The sequence below is a fragment of the Fomitiporia mediterranea genome (assembly GCF_000271605.1).
Source record: "Fomitiporia mediterranea MF3/22 unplaced genomic scaffold FOMMEscaffold_1, whole genome shotgun sequence".
Classification (NCBI taxonomy): Eukaryota; Fungi; Basidiomycota; class Agaricomycetes; order Hymenochaetales; family Hymenochaetaceae; genus Fomitiporia; species Fomitiporia mediterranea.
The window spans coordinates 5,121,341-5,144,030 of NW_006760386.1; the positions used below are offsets into that span (position 1 = coordinate 5,121,341).

At 38.9% G+C, this 22,690-nt stretch overlaps 2 protein-coding genes across 2 annotated transcripts; one reads left to right on the plus strand and one right to left on the minus strand.

Annotated features, from left to right (window-relative positions):
- Nucleotides 1-10,042: 10,042 nt before the first annotated feature.
- FOMMEDRAFT_138101 (general substrate transporter) lies at nucleotides 10,043-12,814 on the minus strand. Its single transcript, XM_007261985.1, has 11 exons — nucleotides 12,751-12,814; nucleotides 12,313-12,730; nucleotides 12,220-12,246; nucleotides 12,085-12,162; nucleotides 11,998-12,027; nucleotides 11,775-11,939; nucleotides 11,622-11,708; nucleotides 11,144-11,562; nucleotides 10,956-11,083; nucleotides 10,508-10,899; nucleotides 10,043-10,443 (listed from the first exon to the last, which is right to left on the minus strand). Exons 2-11 carry the CDS (start codon nucleotides 12,328-12,330, stop codon nucleotides 10,228-10,230), a joined length of 1,560 nt encoding a protein of 519 aa, XP_007262047.1. The 5' UTR covers nucleotides 12,331-12,730; nucleotides 12,751-12,814; the 3' UTR covers nucleotides 10,043-10,227.
- Nucleotides 12,815-14,163: 1,349 nt separating this feature from the next.
- FOMMEDRAFT_16588 (uncharacterized protein) lies at nucleotides 14,164-14,954 on the plus strand (the record flags this gene model as incomplete). Its single annotated transcript, XM_007261986.1, has 2 exons — nucleotides 14,164-14,690; nucleotides 14,753-14,954. A coding segment is annotated over exon 1 (164 nt), but the record flags the coding sequence as incomplete, so codon positions are not given.
- Between the last annotated feature and the right edge of the window lie 7,736 nt (nucleotides 14,955-22,690).

Below are 22,690 nucleotides of genomic sequence, written 5' to 3' on the forward strand. Positions count from 1 at the left end.
AGAGTGAGCCTAAGAGTACAGGACTACCTAGAGTAGACAAGATCAAGACTACAGGACCAGTCTGATCTTGTACACCTATATATACTAAACTACACAAGAGCACTCAGGGAGCATGAGCCACTAAGAATGATAAGCCACAAAGAATGAAAGAAAGGAATGTCAAAGATAAAGGTACAAAGAATGAAGGGATGGACAAAGGGTAAGAGACCATAGAATGAACAGAGAATGAAGGAGTAGTCAAAGGAATGGAATGATGAAGTAAGGAAGGGTAGTAGTAAGAGTCAGCATGCATATAGTCCATAGACAGTGCCTCTGAGGGACAGAAGTCCTGAGTTCTAGTACAGAAGGGTGCAGAACCCTTGGAACTGAAGGTAAGAGAGCAGAGAATTGTAACATCACCCCCCCTCTAAAACCAATTGTCCCAATTGATGAACATTGGGCTTGGTCAGCAGCTCAGGCATAGGTCAGAACAGTAGGGTTTGGAAATCTGTGAGGCAGAGTTGATGCAGAGTACCCAGATAAAGTTGATAGAAGTCTCAGATTGCCTTAGCAGTATGGGTGAGATTCTCAGCAGGTTCCCAAGTGTATTCTTCAACTGGGTATCCCTTCCAGTAGATAAGGAACTTGAGTTTTCCACACACCAGCTTGGCATTTACTATGTACTCTACTTTGTATTCCAGTTTGAAACCAATGAGTTCTAGTAGAGGTGGTGGGGGTCTTTGTTGTGAAGGAAAACCTAGATTGTAGTATTAAGACAGTAGAACCTTGTTAAACACTGAGTGTATGTACTTCCATGTTGCCAGAAGTTGGAGTTTGTAGGCAGAGGCACCAACCTTCTTTTCAATAATGAAGGGTCTGAAGTGCTTGTTGTCCAACTTCTTCATTGGGCAATCTGTGGTCAGGTTAGTAGCTTCCAGCATAACTTTGTCACCAGGCTGGTAATCCTTGGCTGTAGACCTCTTCTAATCATAGTTCTGCTTCATGACCTGTGCTGCCTTTTCTAAAAGAGCTCATGTGTCCTCCCTGGTTCTGTACATCTGTTCTACAAAGTTTGTTACAGATTCAGAACTGCTGTTCCAGTTTGGAACTGTCCCCTAGTACAGATGTCTCCCATGATTGAGGAAGAACAGGGACTGTCCTGTTACAGAGTGTTGCCAGTTATTGTGTACAAATTCTGCCAGAGCTAACCATTCAGACCAATCTGATTACTAATGATTGATGAACATTTAGAGGTAGAGCTTGATCTCCTGATTGACTCACTCAGTTTGACTGTCAGTCTGTGGGTGATAGACAGTAGAAGGGTTCCCTTGAATTCTGAGAAGCATATACAAGTCCTACATGAATTTTGACTCAAATTATAGTCTGTAATCATGAATGAGCTTCTGAGGAAGTCTGTACAACTAGAAGACATGATCCTAATAAATGTACACTATACCTTCAGAAGTAAGTTCTGTTTGGGTTGGAACCACATAGACTTGCTTAGAGAATTGGTTGACAATCACACAGATAGTATTGTAACCCTAAGACTTGGGTAGCTTACTAATCAGGTCTACTGAGACTTCTTCCCAAGGGTGATCCAGAATCTGATACAGATGTAGGGGAGCCCAAACCCTTGTCTGGTAGGCCTTAGTCTGTTAGTACATATTGTAACCAGTCATATACTTCAGGATTTCCCTCTACATTCTGGGCCACCAGTAGTTCTAAGTAATGAGTTCCTGTGTTTTGTGTTAGCCTGGATGTCCTACAGTCAGATTGTTGTGATGAGCTTGGACAATGTCCTCCTACAGTTTCTGATCCTTTGGAATGTACAGTCAGCCTTCCTAGTAAACCTGTCCATCCTCATCCTCCTCCCAATCTCTAGCTTGCTTCTCTAGTTGCTTTACTATGACCCAGTCCTGTGTGTGTCTTAGAGCTTACTGTATGCAGGTGACAAAGTCAACATCCTCAGATTCGAGTTGGATCTCTTAGATTGTCTCAGACACAAAACAGGAATTGTCTAAAAGAATGAGATTTTTGTTATCATTCTCCCCCCTTTCATGACCTACTTGTCTTAAGAGTAAATTAGCTTTCATCATTTGCATTCCAGGTTTGTGGGTCAGTACAAAGTCAAAGTCCTACAGTTCTAACATCTAGTAGGCTTAGTAGCAGTTGAGCTTCTAGGGAGCCTGGAAGTACTAGAGATTAAGGTGATCACTCTAAATCTTGAACTTCTGTACAGTACTAAGGAGATATTAACACTACTCTTCTAGGGAATGGACAATTGCAAGGAGTTCCTTGTCATAGATAGGGTAGTTCTGTTCTGTTACAGAGAGGGATTCTGATCAGAACACTATCAGACACTACTTTCTGTCAATGAACTAGGACAGTACTACTCTATTCACAAAGTTGGAAGAATTGGCTTTGACTCAGAACTTGTCTGTAACTGTCAGAACTGCTAATACAGGCTTACTAGTGATAGCCTACTTAAGGGACTTGAATGTAGACTGTTACTGATCATCCTATTACTAAGGAACATCCTTGCTGGTAAGATTGTGAAGGGGCTGGGCAATGGTACTGAAGCCTTGAATAAAGCATTAGTAGTAGTTTGCAAACCTAAGGAACACTTAGACCTGTTTCAGGTTCTAAGGTTGTGACCAGTTCTAAACTACAGTCACCTTTGCTGGATCCATACAGACCTCTCCTCCACCAATCATAAAGCCTAGATAATCCACTGACTCCTGTGCAAAAGAGTACTTTGCTTCTTAGAGGAACAGTTTATTATCTTAGAGCCATTGTAGAACTGCTCAGATCAGTCAGTAATAGTGCTCAACTGTCTGGGTGAAGATCAGAATGTTGTCCAGATACACACTAATGTGTTCCAAGTCAATCAGATCTGTAAGGATGTAATTCATGAATGACTGGAATGTTGTAAGCAAGTTAGTTAGTCTAAAGAACATTACAGTTGGTTTGTACAATCTACAATTGGTTTAGAACACAGCCTTCCACTCATCTCTGTCTCAGATCCAAATATTATTGTATCCCCATCAAACATCCAACTTAGTGAAAACCCTGAATGTATACATCTTATCAATAAGCTCCTGAATCAGAGGGAGTAGGTACTTGTTTTTGACAGTACCCTCATTAAGACAACAATAATCCTGGACTAGGCAGAGCTTCCTATCTTTCTTTTTGACAAAGAAGAAAGGGGAGGCTATAGAGGACTTTGAAGGTTGGATCCAGCTGTTCTGAAGATTTTCCTAAAGGAACTCATTGAGTGCCTCCTACTTGTCTCTGTTGAGTAGGTAGACCTTACAATCCTTAGGTTGGAAACCCTTGGTCAATTCAATTGTATAGTCCTAGGGACAGTGTTTAGGAAGCTAGTCAAATTCCTCTTTACTAAAGACTTTAGGGAACTCTCAGACAAAATCTGGCAGGCTGGGTCTGTGTGTGTTCCAGAGTAGAGTTGTTCTGAGAGGGTTCTAGACTGGTTCTGTCTTAGACATCCTTCAGATCAACTCTATTCTGCCTTGACTAGAATATGTATCCACATATCTATCCTAGTCAAAGAAGAACAACTAGTCACCTTCATCAGAACTGTTAGTAACATTAGAAGTGTCTGTATCCACTCAGAACAGTAGTACAAGGTAGCTGTAAGACTCAGGACACTGATCAAACACAAGTGTCTACTCTAACTAGTCAATGGTAGGGTTGTGAGCCTTAAGCTATTTGAATCTGATGAAGACGTCTGTCTTTCCAAGGTTGGTGACTCTGAACTCAATGCTTTCCTTATGATTCTGAATGGTCATCTGTAGTTGGACAAACTCAGTGATCCAACCATTCCAGTTCAGGGTTCTGTCTACATTGTATACTAGGATTGGAAGTGGAACACATTGAGTAGGGAGGTAGTGTTCCCACACAAAGGCCTTATTAATGTACAAACTAGTACATCTACTGTCTACTAGAGCTATTGTTCAGATCTGGGAGGATCCTGAGAAGGGAGCTAAGAGGATAGGGACCTAGAGCTAGTGTCCAGAACGTCCTTGAATAAACTGCTACTTGTTCTGAAGGGAATATACAGCTTGCACAGCCTTGTTGTCTGAGAGGGTGAGTATATGTACCAACATTTCCTCATTAACCTCTCTCTTTTGACAAGGACAGACTTATGTCCTTAGCTGTGAACTCAGCTGAGACTATCCCTACTTGATACTATGGACAAACTACTAAGTAGTGAACAGGGCTGGGTAACGTTCTGAACATTCTGAGATCTTAGAATGTAGAAGTGGCAGGTCAGATTGTGCAGATTTAGACTTGGATAAAGTACAAAGAGAAGAATCAAAAGAATCAGAAGAAATAGGAGAACTATCTACTTTTGTTTTCAACTTTTTTCTTTCTAATAAATAATTTTGTTGATTTATTTTTTCTACTTTTTCTGCTTTTTCTACTTTTCTTACTTTATTTACTTCTAATCCTACAGTGTCCATTAAATCAAAAGTAGTTATTAAAAAATCTAAGTCATAGCTCTTCAGCACTACATTTACTGTTGGGCCTCCACAAAATCCTAGAGTACATAGTCAGAGTCTAGGAGTTCTGAGGTGACTTCTAGATTTGCAGAAAAGGCTTCTTACTACAAATCCTGCTCATTACTTGTTATTACTCTAATGACCTGACAGATATACTGTCACTTCTGTAGACAGTCTTTAATTTAGTGCCCTGACTTTCTACAGGTGAAGCATGCTCTTTACTTTCAGGCTTCTCTAATGTCTATTAGAACAGATTGATTGTGAATTACAGGCAGATCAATCCAAGGGCTTGGAACTGTCAGAGCTGGACACATGTGTAGACATTCTATACAGACTTGACACATTCAAGCTACAGCTTGGTTGAAGGAGATAGTGTGTGTCTTCTACTCAGTGTAGGTGACTAGTTCTAGCATCATTCCAAGAATCTTATTGACTAGTTCCAGGTGAAGAGCTTTTTCAAGCATTCTGATGAGGACATTATCAAACCTGAGCATAAATCCTACCTTCCAGGCTAGGATATTGAACTCCTGAAAGAAGACATCAGCAGAACGTTTGCCCTGTCACAGAGATGCAAGCTTGTTCTACACATTATACTTCTCATTCAGATCAATAAAGGAAGCACAGAGCTGCCCCATGAATTCTGAGTATGACTCATCATTCTGAAGTTGGATCAGACTTCCAATCTAATAACTTTCAATCTAGTTCTGGGCCCAGGTGGCTGTGTTACCTTCCTTCATGAAGGAGAGGACAAATAGGACACAATTGAGATCTGAGGATAGATTGGTCAAAGTAGCAGCCATGTATAGTTTGACTTGGTGCTGGAAGTCCTTAAAGTGCTACCTATTAAAGTCTGAAGGGCAGGCTACATGTACTTTCTTTCCAGAACAGGTTGTGACTTCTGGAACAATCAGAACAGGTTCTAAAGGGGCTGAAAGCATGTGGTTGGCAAAGGCCTCTTAGATAGAGGTCTGTACATATTGAGCTAGTTCTGCTCATAACTGCTGATCTAGTAGGACAGTAGGGGTGGCAGTCAGCATAGTAGGGTCCATGTTTATACTACAAAGGAATCGACACTAAACTAAAAGGGGTAATGAATAGAAGAAGGGTGGCAAAAGTTTAAAAGGGTTTAGAAAGTTTAAAATTTAAAAATGTAAAAGGGTCAGTACAGGTCTACATTCACAGTTTGAGAGTGTTATTAATGTAAAGAACACATCTTCCCTAATGTAAGAGTCAAAAAACTCATCTCTACCTTAATACTACTCTTTGTTACAATTCTCCACTCTCTTACCTTCAGTTCCAAGGGTTCCACACCCTTCTGTACTGGAACTCAGGACTTCTGTCTCTTGGAGGTGCTGTCTATGGACTATATACATGCTGACTCTTACTACTACCCTTCCTTACTTCATCATTCCATTCCTTTGACCACTCCTTCATTCTCTGTTCATTCTATGGTCTCTTACCCTTTGTCCATCCCTTCATTCTTTGTACCTTTATCTTTGACATTCCTTTCTTTCATTCTTTGTAGCTTATCATTCTTAGTGGCTCATGCTCCCTGAGTGCTCTTGTGTAGTTTAGTATATATAGGTGTACAAGATCAGACTGGTCCTGTAGTCTTGATCTTGTCTACTCCAGGTAGTCCTGTACTCTTAGGCTCACTCTATATACTCTACTCTTGTCTCACTCTCTCTCTCTGCCTGTTCTACAAGTTCTGACTATGTTCTAGTACTTGCATTCTGTATTTCTGTTGTGTAGGATAGTTGTAGCCTGGGTCCCCTTACTGAGCCTTTGGGTCCCCTCTACACTGTTGCTGACATCAGATCAAGACTACCCATTACCACCCTATGACTCTCCTACATTTTGGGCATCAGTACACACTGTTGTGTTGATCTATTTCCTTTGTCGCCCTTAATCCAACTATATTCTCAAAGCTACTAGCTAGGATTTATACTAAGAGAACAAGTAGGAATATAAGAAGAGTCAAAAAACTAAGGAACTACTGTATCTACAGGTTACTTTTTATAATAACTAAATAACAAGAGTAAAGTAAGGAATGAAACTTGAGAATAAGATTAAAGAAATAATAAGAACAATTATTATGAAGCTAACAGGCACATCAGAGGCTAGGAAGAATTAACAGAGCATTACACATTAAAGAATATAGGCTAAGAGGCTATTGTACAAAAGAGGTGTGAGTTACTATATTGGGCAAGAAATGGATTAACTGTGTTGTAATTGTATACACTACCTTGTGTCTTTGTAGCTCTCTCCTACACTCAATACTAATACAATCTCTATGAAACTTTGTAGAACAATAGATGAGATGTTAAGGATTATGAAAATCCAGTAGTAATATTGGTTTTTCACAAAACTGACAGAGATATGAAGAAAATAAAATAGGTCCAATCCTACAATCCTAACAACACTTTGTTAAAGTATATCTATGTTCTGTACAATTAAATATGTTCTGTTATGTTGTTTTAGTAATAGTAGAGGTATTATTCTACTGTTTGCTGTTATTTTACATTGTTATTATATGTTTACACTATTATAGGTGTAAGGTATTGTTATTTGTTTATTAACTATAATTGTGTACTTGTTTCTATACTGTAGTTACTGTAATGTGCTTTGTAACTTTATTATTATTATTAATTATTTTGTCTGTAGATAGTTGTATACTTTCATAAGCTGTATTAGTACATAGATATTGGATGTCTTAGATATTGGATGTATATCTGCTAACTTCTTTATCTCATATCTGACATGTCTGACATATCTGAGACATGTCTTACATTAATTGTTTGGCTGTAATATTACTATATATGTTATTATTTGATTTATGTTATAATATATACACATTTGTTGACAGTGTCAATCATTTGTACTATTGTAATATTAATAGCAGATGAGTAGTGTTTGCTTTCTCAATCCTTATAATGTTTGTCTATAGTATGATCAGTTATTTATAATAACAATGTTTCTGTAATATTATAGAATATTTTTAGTAATTAAATGTCACAGTAAGTAATACTTATCATAGTTTCAACACTGCTTGTACAGATTGAGTTATTACTAGGCCAATAATTATAATCACTAAGATAACAATCATATAATGTCTAGGTTGTGTGTAGTACAGTAGACTGTGTGTGTGTCTACAGTATATTAATTCATGTTTAGGATACTCAGACAGGTGTGTCAAGTTCTACATTATAGTATGCTACATGTATGTATGTAATCTGTAGAACTGTATAGAGTATATAAAGTATAGGCAGGGAGTACAAGGCTCATAACCTATTGAGAGTAGTTATACTTAGAGTAGTGTAGACAAAGTGTAGAGAATTCCAAGATTCCAGCTGTCTCCTAAGATGTTAACATAGAATAATACATATTAGTAACAGATGTACCTGAGACATAGCTACAGTATGCAAAAAAAATATTACAACAAGGTAAAAAATTCATATCTCCTGTAAACCACAACATTTTGCAGTTCTGTAAATTGAGATATTTAGCTTGTATTCATACAAATAAAATGCTCTAGGGCTCAAGCAAAAATATTAAAAATTGAGAGAAAGCCCCCAAAAGTACCAAAATAGCCATTTTCCACACAATTATTGACTCACAACAGACTCAAATAAAAATCGTTAAAAAATACTTCTTAATGAGTAGTATAAGACCATACTTTGAACTATATAAATTGAGTTAGAAGTTGTTGAGATATAAGTCTGGAAACTTTCTGATTTTTGGCCATTTTAGTCATTTTTGACTAAAAAGTAATAAAAGTTAGACATTTTACAGGCTGATATCTCAACAACTTCTAACTCAATTTATATAGTTCAAAGTATGGTCTTATACTACTCATTAAGAAGTATTTTTTAACGATTTTTATTTGAGTCTGTTGTGAGTCAATAATTGTGTGGAAAATGGCTATTTTGGTACTTTTGGGGGCTTTCTCTCAATTTTTAATATTTTTGCTTGAGCCCTAGAGCATTTTATTTGTATGAATACAAGCTAAATATCTCAATTTACAGAACTGCAAAATGTTGTGGTTTACAGGAGATATGAATTTTTTACCTTGTTGTAATATTTTTTTTGCATACTGTACATATTATATATACCTACTGAATCAACAGACAATGATGCTCACAGTGAGTGACACCTACAACAAATAAGAGCAGAGTCTACTAAACCCCTATACTGTGTGATTCCATCAGATGGTAACAGTATGTAAACCTTCTACTTCTTTCAATTTAAATCTTGCCTTTCCTTTTGTATAACATTCCCTGTGGCTGGAACACAGATTACTTAAATTTCTTCATACAAATTTCACTCCATTTTGTTCTAACCTCTGGCAAAAGGTTCTCTTATTTGTTCATGTATTTTTCGTTATTTTTCTTTTGTTCAACCCTAACATTTCCCTGTTAGTACTATACTTTTCCAGAACTCAGAAAACTATAAATACAGCTATTCATGTACTAGTTACAGGAGGGAATTCAGATAGTTTACCTATTAATTAGTTCTTGTCTTTTGTCTCAAAGTCCTCTAGCATGAGGCATAGTCTTAGTCTTAGTTGTTTCTGTATTACTCTACTCATTGTGTGCTTTGTAAGTACATGTTCTGTTCTTCATGTCTCCCTTCTGAGGTTGTACCCACACTGGAAGAACCTACATTTGTTCAGAACCACTCTAGTCTTATAGGACTTGTGGTTTAGCTCCCCTCAAACTTATTGACTCACCTGTGTTCTTCTCTAGACACATTATAGGAGTTTCAATACATTGAGTCTACAGTGTTCTCACAGTTACTACAGCTAGGAATCTGGTTCTGTTTTTTTTACTAGTATAACAACCTGTCCAAATTTGTTTATGTTTTGCTTTGTGTTTTGTTTCTTTATTTTTGTAAAGTCTCTGTTATTTATTCCTGCTGCCAGCCTCAATCTCAGATGTACTGAGATTGCTTATTTATACACTGGTGCTGTGTACAATGTTATACATTATACTAGATGCTTGCTGTATTTATTCTTGCTGCATTTGTGTTGCTACCATTCTTTATTTATCAATCTGCTTGTTTGATTGAATTGCTAGTTGAAATATTTATACTAGTCAATAGATATATGTGTGTATAAAGTATGATTATACACCATACATCATCATAGTTCTCTGCATGTAATTTTACTCCTATGAATTGAGAGTTCAAGGACTATATATGATACACAAATGCTGTATACACTGTATACTTTATAACTATATTGTATATACAAAATACCCCTCTAATAAACTAAAATTTCTAAAAAGTAGATGTTTGGTATTGCTGAAGCTAAACAATGAGTTGTAGAATATATTATAGTATAGAAATTATGAAATACTAGGAGTGTATGCTAATAATGATTAGTCATCGTTGTAAAGAGACACCATGTATAACAAAAATACCACAAAAAATGATCAATACTTGAAACGCGTTCTTAGGCAATATTTTTCCCTGTCTCCCCTCCGCCACTCATCTCTACATACTTATGCGAAGAGAAAAATCTGAACGCGAATATCGTGAAAAAAAAACTTGCATACGTCGTGATACAGAATACACGAAACAATCGAACGAGACGAACAAACAAATGCTGAGAAGAGGCTACAAATTCAGTTATATTACCGCCATCCACCTATGCCGCCAAAGCAAAGAAAACGCCTCAGCAAACCGTCCGACATCCTCATCACCACTCGCATAATACTTGAGCTCGCACTCAAGGCACACCCGCGTCGCTCGACTTTTCGTCTGCATATTCCGCCTTTGCCGACTTCTTGACATCCTCAAGAGTCTTGAGACCGACAGTGGGTTTGATCTTCCAAGCGGTGAAGAGGTGTCCCTGGGCGAAAACGTCCTCGATTTCCTCGAGTGTGCGACCCTTTGTCTCAGGGTACATGAAAAGAATGTGGATAAATGCGGCAAAGTTGAACGTCTGCTCGACGAGATTGTGAGTGAACTGGCTCAGTGCCTCATAGGGAAAGTGATAGTGTACTCACCCCAAAGATGAAGTAAGTCTTATACGCAATGGTGCTCAACCCAGGTGGGACCGCCCATGCGAGCGCAAAGTTAAATATCCAACATGAAGCTGTACTCAAACTGACTGCCTTCGCGCGGACACGCATCGGGAAGATCTCAGCCGGATACGTCCAACTCACAGGGCCCATAGTAATTGCGAAAGAGCAGACGAAGAGATACGAGCAGACAATGATACCACGAGTTGCAGCTTCATGTCCACTGATAACCCAAGTACGCGAGCCATCGACGTCGCCCCAGGCACCGAAGCGTCCCTGCAAGCCGCCAACAAGCATCAAGAAGAAGCCCATCAGTGCTGTTCCTACGAGAAGCATTGGACGTCGACCCCACTTGTCGATGTAGACGATGGCGGGAACTGTAAATGTCGCAAATTGGTCAGCAAAGAATCTGAATACAATGACATGTGCGTACTTGTGAATAAGACGTTCAGGACGTATTGCACAGAACTTGCGATGAGATCGCCGCGTTTACCGCTTAGACCTGCACCTTGGAAGACGTAGACAATGTAGTACATCATGATGTTCATACCGGACAGTTGACTGGAAATAATCCAACACTTAATAAACCTTGGGAAGATTAGAGATCGAAAGAATACGTGCCTCCACATCTGTATGCTTGCACCCAGCATGACACGACGCATAACACCTGGTCTGAGTAGATCCAAGTAGCTCTTTGCACCTTCCGTCCTCTCAAAGTACACCTGTTGCCTAATTTCCTCATATTCCAGCTGAACGAGAGGGTGATCCTTATCACCATTTCCGTGCAGGTCCGCTAAAATCTGTAACGCTTCATCTTCACGGCTGTGATCTATCAACCAACGAGGACTCTCCGGGAACCATAACATGCCAATCGCTAGGACGATGGCAGGAATCATCTGCAGACCCCATGGAATGCGGAAGGACGCTACACCCTCAATGTACGAGCATCCGAATTGGATAAAATACTGGATTAGAATACCCCAGGTGATCGACCATTGCTGCAAAGAAATCATGCGTCCTCGAACAGCGGGAGCGGTAATCTTTAGTATAAAATAAGACCTTCAAAGGTTAAGGATCGAGACTTGATAAAAATCTTTACCTCGGCCTGGTATAACGGAACGGTAGTGGAAGCGAAACCGATGGAGAGACCAGAAACGATACGGCCGACAACAAGCATACCGCGGTTCTGCACACAATAAAATTTGTCGGAGAGATTTCGAAGCCGAACCACAACAAGTAGAGGAAAACCTACCACTGAAGCACATTGAAGTATACTACCAATCACCCAAAGAATACCGGAGAGAATAATCGTGAGCTTCCGGCCTACTAGATCGGCTAGCTTCGTTACCACGAGTGCCCCAACGAAGGACCCCGCAGGCATGGAGGCGACGATAGCACCTTGAGGATTGGATGCAGGCTGTCAGGAGGTAAAACTATCAGCTTGGAGTTAGCGAAATGCAGGCAATATATCGTACATGATCGAATACGCGAAGGTATGCGGGATTCTATTGAATGAAGTGTCAGAAAATGGTCCACCACTTCACATCATTACTATCACTCACAGTCAATACTCCGGACATGGACGATATGTCCAGTCCAAAGAGACCACCGCCGATACATGCGAACGACCCAACGATGAACTGCACCAAGAATGCTCAGCATGCTAACTTGATCGTATTATACGATATTCAACCCACCGAGTTCGACGCAATGCGCGAGCTGTACTGCAAACAGACCACAACACATGAGTGTCTTGCCAAAAATATGTATTTGTAACGGAAGACGCTTACACCTTTGCCCGTACCCATCGTGCTTTATTGGCGGGACTATTCTTGCGCAACGTACAGCAGGGAGGCGGCGATGCACACAGAAGGCACGGCGAGGAACAGTTCCTTCTGCGGCGTCTATTCTTAAGCTCCTGTGGGTTTTATACCTGGGGCTGATTTCGGTAAGCTGCAGCCGAGACGAGAAGTGGTGATCTCCGTGCAATGCATGAAAGTTCAATCACGATTGTATTTGTTCTATTCTGAATTCCACGGACCGTACGGAGCACGCGCTGATTGTGTTCAATTTGTTGACCGTTTGACGCAGTCGGCGACTGCATCTGGTACGGACGAGAGAGTCTCACATGTTCCATCGAGGAAACTGTATGCCTCAGACCAGCAATAGGCATACAGGTGGTTGCGGAAATAATCGAGGTTGTGCCTGCCTGGAGGACAAATGGTTGGTCATGCTTGGAGCACAAAAGATACCGTCTCCTACCGCTTTTGAATACGCGCGTAACACATGACCATTGATCCGTTCTTGTACCGCCCATCCATGTGCTGCAATAAATTCAGCTTTGGCGATGTGTTCGTAATCCCGTTCTCCGGCCTACTAAGGCATTCCGCAAGCCCGACAAGCAAAGAAATCTTGTACGTCTCTGACTCTGAAACTCAGTAGTAGTGTTAGACCCGTATCCGCGTCCGAGGCAGCGTTTCTGCTCGGTTCCATTCCACGATATGAAAGTCCATTGCAAAAGAGTGGTGCATTGGTCGTTAAAATAACCTTGAGCATATATCGGAAAACTGACGGGAGAACACTTTCGATTCGTAGCTGATGGATTGAAGGTGATTTGTCTACCTCATGGCGGGACATGTTATTCCCTTGTCGTCGCTGTTCGTATATATTAAAGCATTTGTGATTCTCCATACATTAGTTGAGGCAGCATCTCAAGGTACAAAGTCTGTAGACAAGGCGATAAGCGTGACATAGGGAGGAAACCTGCCAATCGGGCATCATTCTAAGTCTATTCAATAATCAATGACTCCAGGAAAGCTTTCCCATTTTGTCCATTCCTCTTGCTTTTTTTGCTCCTCTCGAATACTATACTGGGCTTCTGCATTACATTTTCAAACTCAGGGAACAACTTGCCCGATCCTCTCCCTCCCGTCCATACCTCCTCACCTCATCTCCCTCAGGGTAATGTTCAAACGTACTAGCATCTTCATCTCCATCAATCCTCGGTATATACGGCGCACCGATCTCCCTCGCTCTCAACTTCGCCCAATCTACTTCTCGGAACCATGCATGTGCAAATACATCTCCTGCACCGTGTTGCAGGTTCCCGTAGCGTTGTGAAGGATCGGGTTCCGTTAGTTTGCACATGATCCTTGGCGTCGGAGGACAAAGCAAGTCAGTGAATATGAGCGGGACCCGCTGTGATACGTTCGTATAACAATACGGGGTTCGGTACAGGTTGATGGCAAGACGGCAGCCTACTAAGCACTTCGAAAATTAATACACCCAAGACATACCAATTCACATTATTATTAAACCGCTGCTAATCAACAACCTCAGAATCAAGGTAATTCAGCCTGCTACATAACGTCCAAGTCATGTTAGGATAGAACTTCGCGAACTCATAGGCTACGATGCCCGCCGTGATTTGAGGTCTCAGTAGATGTGTATTTAGTGGAGGTGGTTGAGCGCGAGTGCCACTTCGGCGTCATAGAACTTTGCGACTGGGTCTGGGAAGCGCCGTGTTTAATGCTATTTAAATATGAGAATCATTGTTCATTTATTCATAAAAGTGCAAAATGCACAATGGATCGAGATGACGAAGGTAATGAAAACAGACATACGTTTAATCATCTCAGGGGTGTAAACAGGTCCCAACCCGGGTCGAATTCCATATCCATGTATAATTCCGTGCACGTTGGAAAGTGCCTCATAAGTTGACGATAAACGAGTGTATACATAGATCAAGCAGCTCGCGCTCGTTATTCATATGTTGTACTTGTTGCGTTCTCACTGCCCTATCCTCGTTGAGAACCTTTGTCGCGTGAAATCGTAAGTTGTATTTACTCAGCACTGTCATTCAGCGAAAATAAGAATCAAAAATAAAGATTTAAAAAAAAATTAGTAAAGGATAAGAGGAAAATGGACAGAAGGTCCACCAAGATGAACGCGACTAAGACTGCCAGTGCCCACAGGACACATCGGAGAAAAGTCGTTTAGTCTATATGCCTTCCCTTCGAACGCTACCTAGTGGGAGGTCGGTCTTCATCTCCTCCAACAGAGTCCTACTCTACACAGACACCACCACCGATGCTGCATTCAGTACGTTGCATCTTATCGTCTTCGTGCCAGACGTCAGAGCGCTGGCCAACAGCGTTGGAGGCTGTAACAGTGGAGATAGAATCGCATTCACTAGTACTGAGGCATGTTGTGCCGGAGGAAGGCCCACCTGAGGTTACTGGAGACGCAGGTAAGTCATTGTCTTGCCTGGCCATAGACTGATGGAGAGGCTGTTCTTGTGAGGTTGCTGTGACAGAAGAGAGGATGCGGCCTGCGCAAGGTGACCGTCCGGTATTGTTGTTAATGGGAAAGTTGTCTAGGAGGCATTGGTCGTCACACAGGAGAGAGAACACTTAGATGGACAGACCACGGAGCAGTACTGTGTGATGGATCCGGCGGATGTTGTCATGTTGAAAATAGTTGCGTTTGGCCATTTGCTGACATAATCAGTTATTTACCTTGTTTCTATTCTTTCATTCTTGCTTAATGATGCTCCCACTGTCTGCTTCACATATTGCATCCAGTTCCGACTAAATCCTGGCTTTCAGTAAGCTTTACAAGATGCAAGGATACATAGAGACTTATCTGAATTAGAAATAAGAGGTTCTTCAATGGACGACAAATCATCCAAAGTTGAAGCATACATTCATAGACAGCCAATGCAGGCAGCAAGTTGTTCTGGTATGCTTGGGCCAGCCTTCTACTTGAGGCTCTGAATCAGTATCAGCAAAGTTTTACTAGGACTCGGAGCTACCTTGATGAAACGAGCTTCATGATGATTATCAAAGTCGGACCTCTTGTGAGTCTTGTCTTCAAGTACAATGTACACTCTGTTGTACATTGTTCCCGTCCGAGAATTATCTATATCTCCTAATGCCGGATTCTTCCGGAGAGAAGGACTGATTTTTCTTCCACACTGTGTAGCTATTCAGATCGGCTTAGAAGAATGCCCGAAAAAGCTTCACCACGATCTGACCACAATGATCCAATACTACACGTCAGATGAAGCATACATGGGATTTTGAATCATCATGTAAGTCCATGCCTCATAAATAGGGCAGATCTTTCTCGCTTAGTACACTATATTGACATGGCAAACCAGACACATGTCTATGGAGGTGCCTCCATTTTTCACGCTCGTACCAGTGATGTGGACATCGATCCAAGTTTAAAGTCGATGATCTTCTCAGAAGCTATCACAGAAGGGTACTTTTATATAGCCACGCTAACTCTCTTGGTATATAATGCTCGTGAGTGATATGATCTTCCGAAGCAGGCTATCATTGACAGATATGACAATCATAGTTACAACTATGGACAAGGAGGTACAGTGATAATGCAGGTGTTCTTGATTGCCCACTAACTGCGTATCTTCAGGTCAAATATTTTTGGGTGAGCTCAGTGCCTAATTGTGTAGTTCTATGCCTCAATGGAAACGATGAAGATCAAGCCGCTCAGTTTGACTAGTCTGACTTATTTCGCGGTGAGAGCCGTCAAGCTATTGTTGTGGAGATCCTTATTCTAATTGGGAAGATATAGATTCATTACATTGGAATCCTCGGACAGATTTGTACTATATACTGTAAGTAAATGTGGTACAAAAGTGATGTGGTAACTCACCCAAAATAAACGGCTAATGCATCACAAAAACAAACACGAAAATGTATTGGAATATATTGCTAAGACATATATTTTTTGTATATTGTGGGTCCTCATATTCGATTGTATTGTCTACATGTACATATATTGCCTTGTCGGACTCTGCACAAAAGTGCGATGCATGGATTATATTCTAGTTGCAAGCTTTCACGTAAATCAATTGAGGTAGGAAAGAAAGGGCATCGTCAAAGCGTATGTTGACTGACAAACCGAATGTATTTTACTTGCAGCTGTACGTTACACTTCCGGACTAGTAACGCACGATTCTTACTGACAGTTAGGTACAATACCTGACTGGACGGGCAGCATATGTAGTAAGTGACCTAGAGCAATAAGGTATCGCAGCACTTAATCCTCCTTTTAGACTTGATCACAATCGCGCTTATAGATTGTAAGAAGCATTTCTAATTTATGCGAGAGGTGAATAAATGTGCATATTCCTAGATATTCTTCAACTCCGAGTGTTGGCGCTCTATCATCACAGTAAGTGTCCTGTACTTAGGGAAAGGACTTCGGAACTGAGTTCATGGCAGACAAGAGGCTTTCGATCGCCCTCAAGACTCTTCTTGGTACAGAAGTAGTAATCGTCCTCGGTATACTTATTCGTGGAAACTTGCTTCAAGGCTGTAAGTCCATCCATAGACCTTGGCTTAAATAACGAATAAACTAAGGAACCATATGGATAAGTTTTTGTTGGGCGCCTTTCACAGGAGATCCATGTTTGTCTCAGTTTTAATGATTCTCAGAGAACACTGGTTATCATGTCATGGTACACAATTCCGCTGTATGTTCTTAGCTGGGACTAATCTGAAATATAGGGTCGTGCCTCTGACATATGGAACGATTCTTCTATGTCTGGTTCTATTCAAGAGTGCAGAATACTGGAGAATGTCATCTAAATTCAAAGGATTCCACCTTGTCAGAGTCCTTGTTCAAGACCAGGTCATATATTACAGCTTGTAAGTCATGATCTTGTACTGAACAATTCTAAACTAACGTATGTAGTGTAATATTTTGTTGTGCTATGAGGATTATCGAACTTACAATCTTGGATATCAACCGAGTCGTTGCACATGCCGCCGGAAACCCATATCTCCTCTGTATCCTCGGAGGTCACCTTCTAATCAATCTGAAGGAGGCAGGCGAGTTGGGAATGAACGGAGGAACCAATTACAGATCGGGCACTAGCACTATAAGCGACATTGACTTCGCTCAAGGTGCATAGACTCTTTCTTGTCTCCATCCAACCCGGTTGACGTGTTCCAGGCCCTCCAGCAGCAGTCTCAAACAGTGAATGCAGCGTCCCAGGTGCATCCAGCGTTTGACAATGCGAATCTATCGAGACCGCCTCTCCCTCTCAGTAACGGCTAGAAACAGCCATTTGGTTTCGTTTTATACCAGTATGATACCCTCTCCAGATTTATTTGCGTTTTGCTTTGTGCTTTGGTTGGTTATTTTGTAACTCGTCTACTATTTGTTCTCGCTGCTAGCCTTGGTCTCGAATGTCTTGACATTGGTTATTTATTCATTCTGGCACTGCATTCAACGCAGTGCATTATACCAAGTGATTGTTGTATTTATTTACTGGTTTGATTGGTTATCCAGTTAAGGGCGCTACTGTGGCATACAACGCAGTTGTGCATTATACCAAGTATTTACTGTATTTATTCTTGACATATGTACATTGCTGTTCCCTATTTATTGATTTTATGCATGCATATGGTGCAATGTACAATATACAGTCCTTCTACCTAAATACCTGAGTTCGCTATTTCTATTGCAACAGATAATAGCATATATTATCCAAGGCCGAATGATGAGGTGAACACATGTATGAGATCATCCAAATCTAAATAAGATACAGTCAATCACTGCTCCTTTGAACACTACTGTTCCTTTGAACACTACTGTTCCTTTGAACACCCCCCCTTATCTCTACAACAACACAATTTAAAACTTAAAAAAATATTATTATATAGAATTATACTTGTACTATATGTATGTGAGATTTGAAGCAAAAATATTAAGTATTTATGTGTACAGAAAATAAAAACCAGCAAAAATGAGTGAATTCAAATTATATGACTATAAACAACTTTTCTTATAGGTACTTCTGCTCAATAACTCAAACCGAAAATTACATATTTATATTCTTCTGTATTAGAGCTACAATTTGCATGTTTTATTATAAATATTGAGTCTGTATTTAAATTGTTATTAAACATTTTGTAAAGACTACTGAAACTCCTGTGAAGCATCTATGAGAAGAACACAGGTGATTTGTTAAGTTTGAGGGGGAGCTAAACCACAAGTCCTATAAGACTAGAGTGGTTCTGAACAGGTGCAAGTTCTTCCAGCACAGTTGCAACCTTGGAAGAGAGACATGAATAATAGAATGTGTACTTGCAAAGTACACAACAAACAAACTGATACAGAAACAACAAAGACTAAGACTATGCCTCACACTAGAGGACTTTGAGACGAATGATGAGAGCTAAAATCAATGGGTGAACTATCTGAATTCCCCCTGTATCTAGTACATGAGTAGCTGTATTTATAGTTTTCTGAGTTCCAGAAAAAGCATAGTACTAACAGGGAAATGTCCTGGTTGAACAAAAGAAAAATAACAAAATATGTAAGAACAAATGAGAGAACCTTTTGCTAGAGGTTAGAAGAAAATAGGGTGAAAAATGTATGAAGAAAATTTAAGTGGTCTGCATTCTAGCTACAGGAAATGTTATACAAAAGGAAAAGTAAGATTTATATTAAAAGAAGTAGAAGGTTCTCATACTGTTACTATCTGATTGGTGCAGACAAAGTGTGGAGAGTTCTGAGATTTCTGACTGTCTCCTGAGATCATCACTTTGATTGCCCTAATGTTCTATCTGATTGGAAGATTACAGTACTTTGATCCAGACAATAATAATGTAATAGTTTGCTGAGCCACTTACTGTGACACAACTTGTGTTCTGAGCCTGTAATAAGTACATGATCTGTATGTCCTGTAAGGTAAGTAGTGTGTGTAAGTCTATTCTGAGACTGTACACGTTTACAGTTCTGTTTGCTAACACTTACAATACAGAATAGTTAGGTGTTCTTAGAATATGCTTCTATAAGTTATGTGGATGTTCAGAATTGATTACTATGATTGTCTACATGTGATGTACAGTTCTTAGTATGATGCTGATTGTTTCACTACTCTAAAAGTGTGACAACTCAAAATTGATTAGCAGCTATAACATTATCACTCAAAACATTAGACTAATAACACATTAGTAGAGTTATAGTCTGTTACATTCACTAAATACTTTTTTTCTTCTTTATTTCCTCATTCCTTAACATCTCTACTTCTATAATAAAGTTTGCTAAATCTAAATCACTACAAAGAAGAGAGGAAAAAGAAAAAAAAGAAAAAAATATTATTACTACTATAAAGATGTATCAGACTAAGCTTGTTAGTAACAGTATAGAGGGGATCTGAAGGCTCAGTAAGGGGACCCAGGCTACAACTATTCTACACAACAGAGATACTAAGATGCTAGTACTAGGATGTAAGTATTAGAGTAAGTAGAGCTCATAGTTCAGACATAAGAGTAGAGTAAGGTAAGAGTAAGGTATATAGAGTAAGCCTAAGAGTATAGGACTACCTAGAGTAGATAAGATCAAGACTATAGGACTAGTCTAATCTTGTACAAGTATATATACTAAACTATACTAAGACACTTAAAGAATAATAAGTTATAAGAGATAAAGGAATAAGAGTCAAAAGTATGTAAATAAGGAAGGTAGGACTAAGGTAGAAGGGGTAATACTTGGGGCAAACAAAGGAATATTAGTAGGAGTCAAGTAGGATAGGAATAGAGGCAATTATATAAGTCAACCTGTATATAATTAGTATTCTGTTAGAACAGTCAGTTTTAAGAGTATAAAGTATTAGATTGTAATATTACTCTCTCTCTCTCAAATCAATTGTTCTAATTGATAGACATTTAGCTTAGTAAGTAGTTCAGACATAGGTTAGAACAATAAGGCTTGAAAGTCTATAGAGTAGATCTAGTATAGAGTACTAGGATGAAGTCTATAGAAGTCTTAAATAGTATTAGTAGTATAAGTAAGATTTTCTGTAGATTCCTAAGTATACTCTTTAACTAAATATCCTTTCTAGTAAACAAGGAATTTAAGCCTTCTATATACTAGTTTAGTATCTACTATATATTCTACCTTATATTCTGGTTTAGAGCTAATGAGTTCTGGTAGAGGTGGTAGGGGTTTCTGTTGTAAAGGAAAATCTGAGTTATAGTACTAAGACAATAGAACCTTATTAAACACTGAATGTATACACTTTCAGGTTGTTAGGAGTTAAAGTTTGTAGACAGAGACACTAACCTTCTTCTTAATAATAAAGGGTCTGAAGTACTTGTTGTCCAACTTCTTTATTAAACAATCTGTAGTTAAATTAGTAGCTTCTAACATTACTTTATTACTAAGCTAGTAATCCTTAGCTACAGAACTCTTCTAATTATAGTTCTGTTTTATAACCTGTACTGTTTACTCTAAAGAGCTTGTGTGTCCTCTCTAGTCTTGTATATCTAATTAGTAAAGTCTGTTGTAGATTCAGAACTCTTATTTCAGTTTAGAACATTCCCTTAATACAAATGTCTTTTATAGTTGAGAAAGAACAGAGATTGTCCTATAATAGAGTGTTACTAGTTATTGTACACAAATTCTACTAGTACTAACTATTCAGACTAGTCTGACTACTAATAATTAATAAACATTTAGAGGTAGAGTTCAATCTCCTGATTGATTTACTTAGTTTGACTGTCTGTCTATAAATAATATATAGTAGAGAGGTTCTCTTAGATTCTAAGAAGTGTGTATAAATCCTACATGAATTTTGACTTAAATTATAGTCTATAATCATGAATGAGCTTCTGAGAGAGTCTGTGTAACTAGAAGACATAGTCCTAATAAATGTGTACTATACTTTCAGAAGTGAGTTCTGTTCAGGTTAAGACTGTATAGATTTGCTTAGAGAACCAATTGACAATTATACAGATAGTATTGTAACTCTAAAACTTAGGTAGTTTACTAATCAGGTCTACTAAGACTTCTTTCTAAGAGTAATCTAGGATTTAATACAAATGTAAAGGAGTCTAAACTCTTGTCTAGTAGGACTTAGTCTACTAGTATGTATTACAACTACTTACATACTTTAGGATTTCCCTCTACATTCCTGACTACTAGTAGTTTTGATTAATAAGTTCCTACATTTTGTGTCTGTCTAAATGTTCTACTATTAAATTATTATAATAAGTCTGAACAATGTCCTTTTACAGCTTCTAATCCTTTAGAACATACAATTAGCCTTCCTAGTAGACTTGTCTATCCTTATCCTCCTCTCAGTCTCTAGCCTACTTCTCTAACTACTTTACTACAACCTAGTCCTGTATGTGTCTCAGAGCTTATTGTATACAAGTAACAAAGTTAACATTCTTAGACTTGAGTCAGATCTCTTAGATTGTCTCAGATGTAAAAAGGGAATTGTTAAAGAGAATAAGATTTTTGTTATCATTCTCCCCCCTTTTATAACCTACTTGTCTTAAGAGTAGATTAGCTTTTATTATTTACTTTCTAGGTTTGTAAGTTAGTACAAAGTTGTAGTCTTACAGTTTTAACATCTAGTAGGCCTGACAGTAGTTGAGCTTCTAAAGTGTCTGAAAGTATTAGAGATTAAGGTAATTACTCTAAATCTCAAACTTCTGAGTAGTACTAAGAAGATATTAATACTACTTCTTTAGAGAACAGACAATTATAAGGAGTTCCTTATTATAAATAGGATAGTTCTGTTTAGTTACAGGAAGGGATTCTGATTAGAATACTATTAGACACTACTTTCTATTAATAAACTAAGACAGTATTACTCTATTTGTAAAGTTGGAAGAGTTAGCTTTGACTTAGAACTTATTCAGAACTGTCAGAACTACTAATATAGGTTTACTAGTAATAGTCTACTTGAGAGACTTGAAAGTAGGCTGTTCCTAAGTGTTCTATTGTTACATAACACCTTTACTAGTAAGATTATAAAGGGGCCAGACAATAGTACTAAAGCCTTAGATAAAGTACTAGTAGTAGTTTACAAACTTAAAGAATGTATGAACCTGTTTCAGATTCTAAGGTTGTAATCAGTCACAAACTACAATTACCTTTACTAGATTCATACAGACCTCTCCCTCTCTAATTACAAAGCCTAGATAATCTACTGATTCCTATGTAAAAGAGTACTTTACTTCTTAGAGGAACAGTTTATTATTTTAGAGCTACTGTAGAACTACTTGAATCAGTTAGTAGTAGTACTCAACTATCTGAGTAAAGATTAGTATGTTATCTAAGTACACACTAACATGTTCTGAGTCAATCAGATCTGTAAAAATGTGATTCATAAAGGAC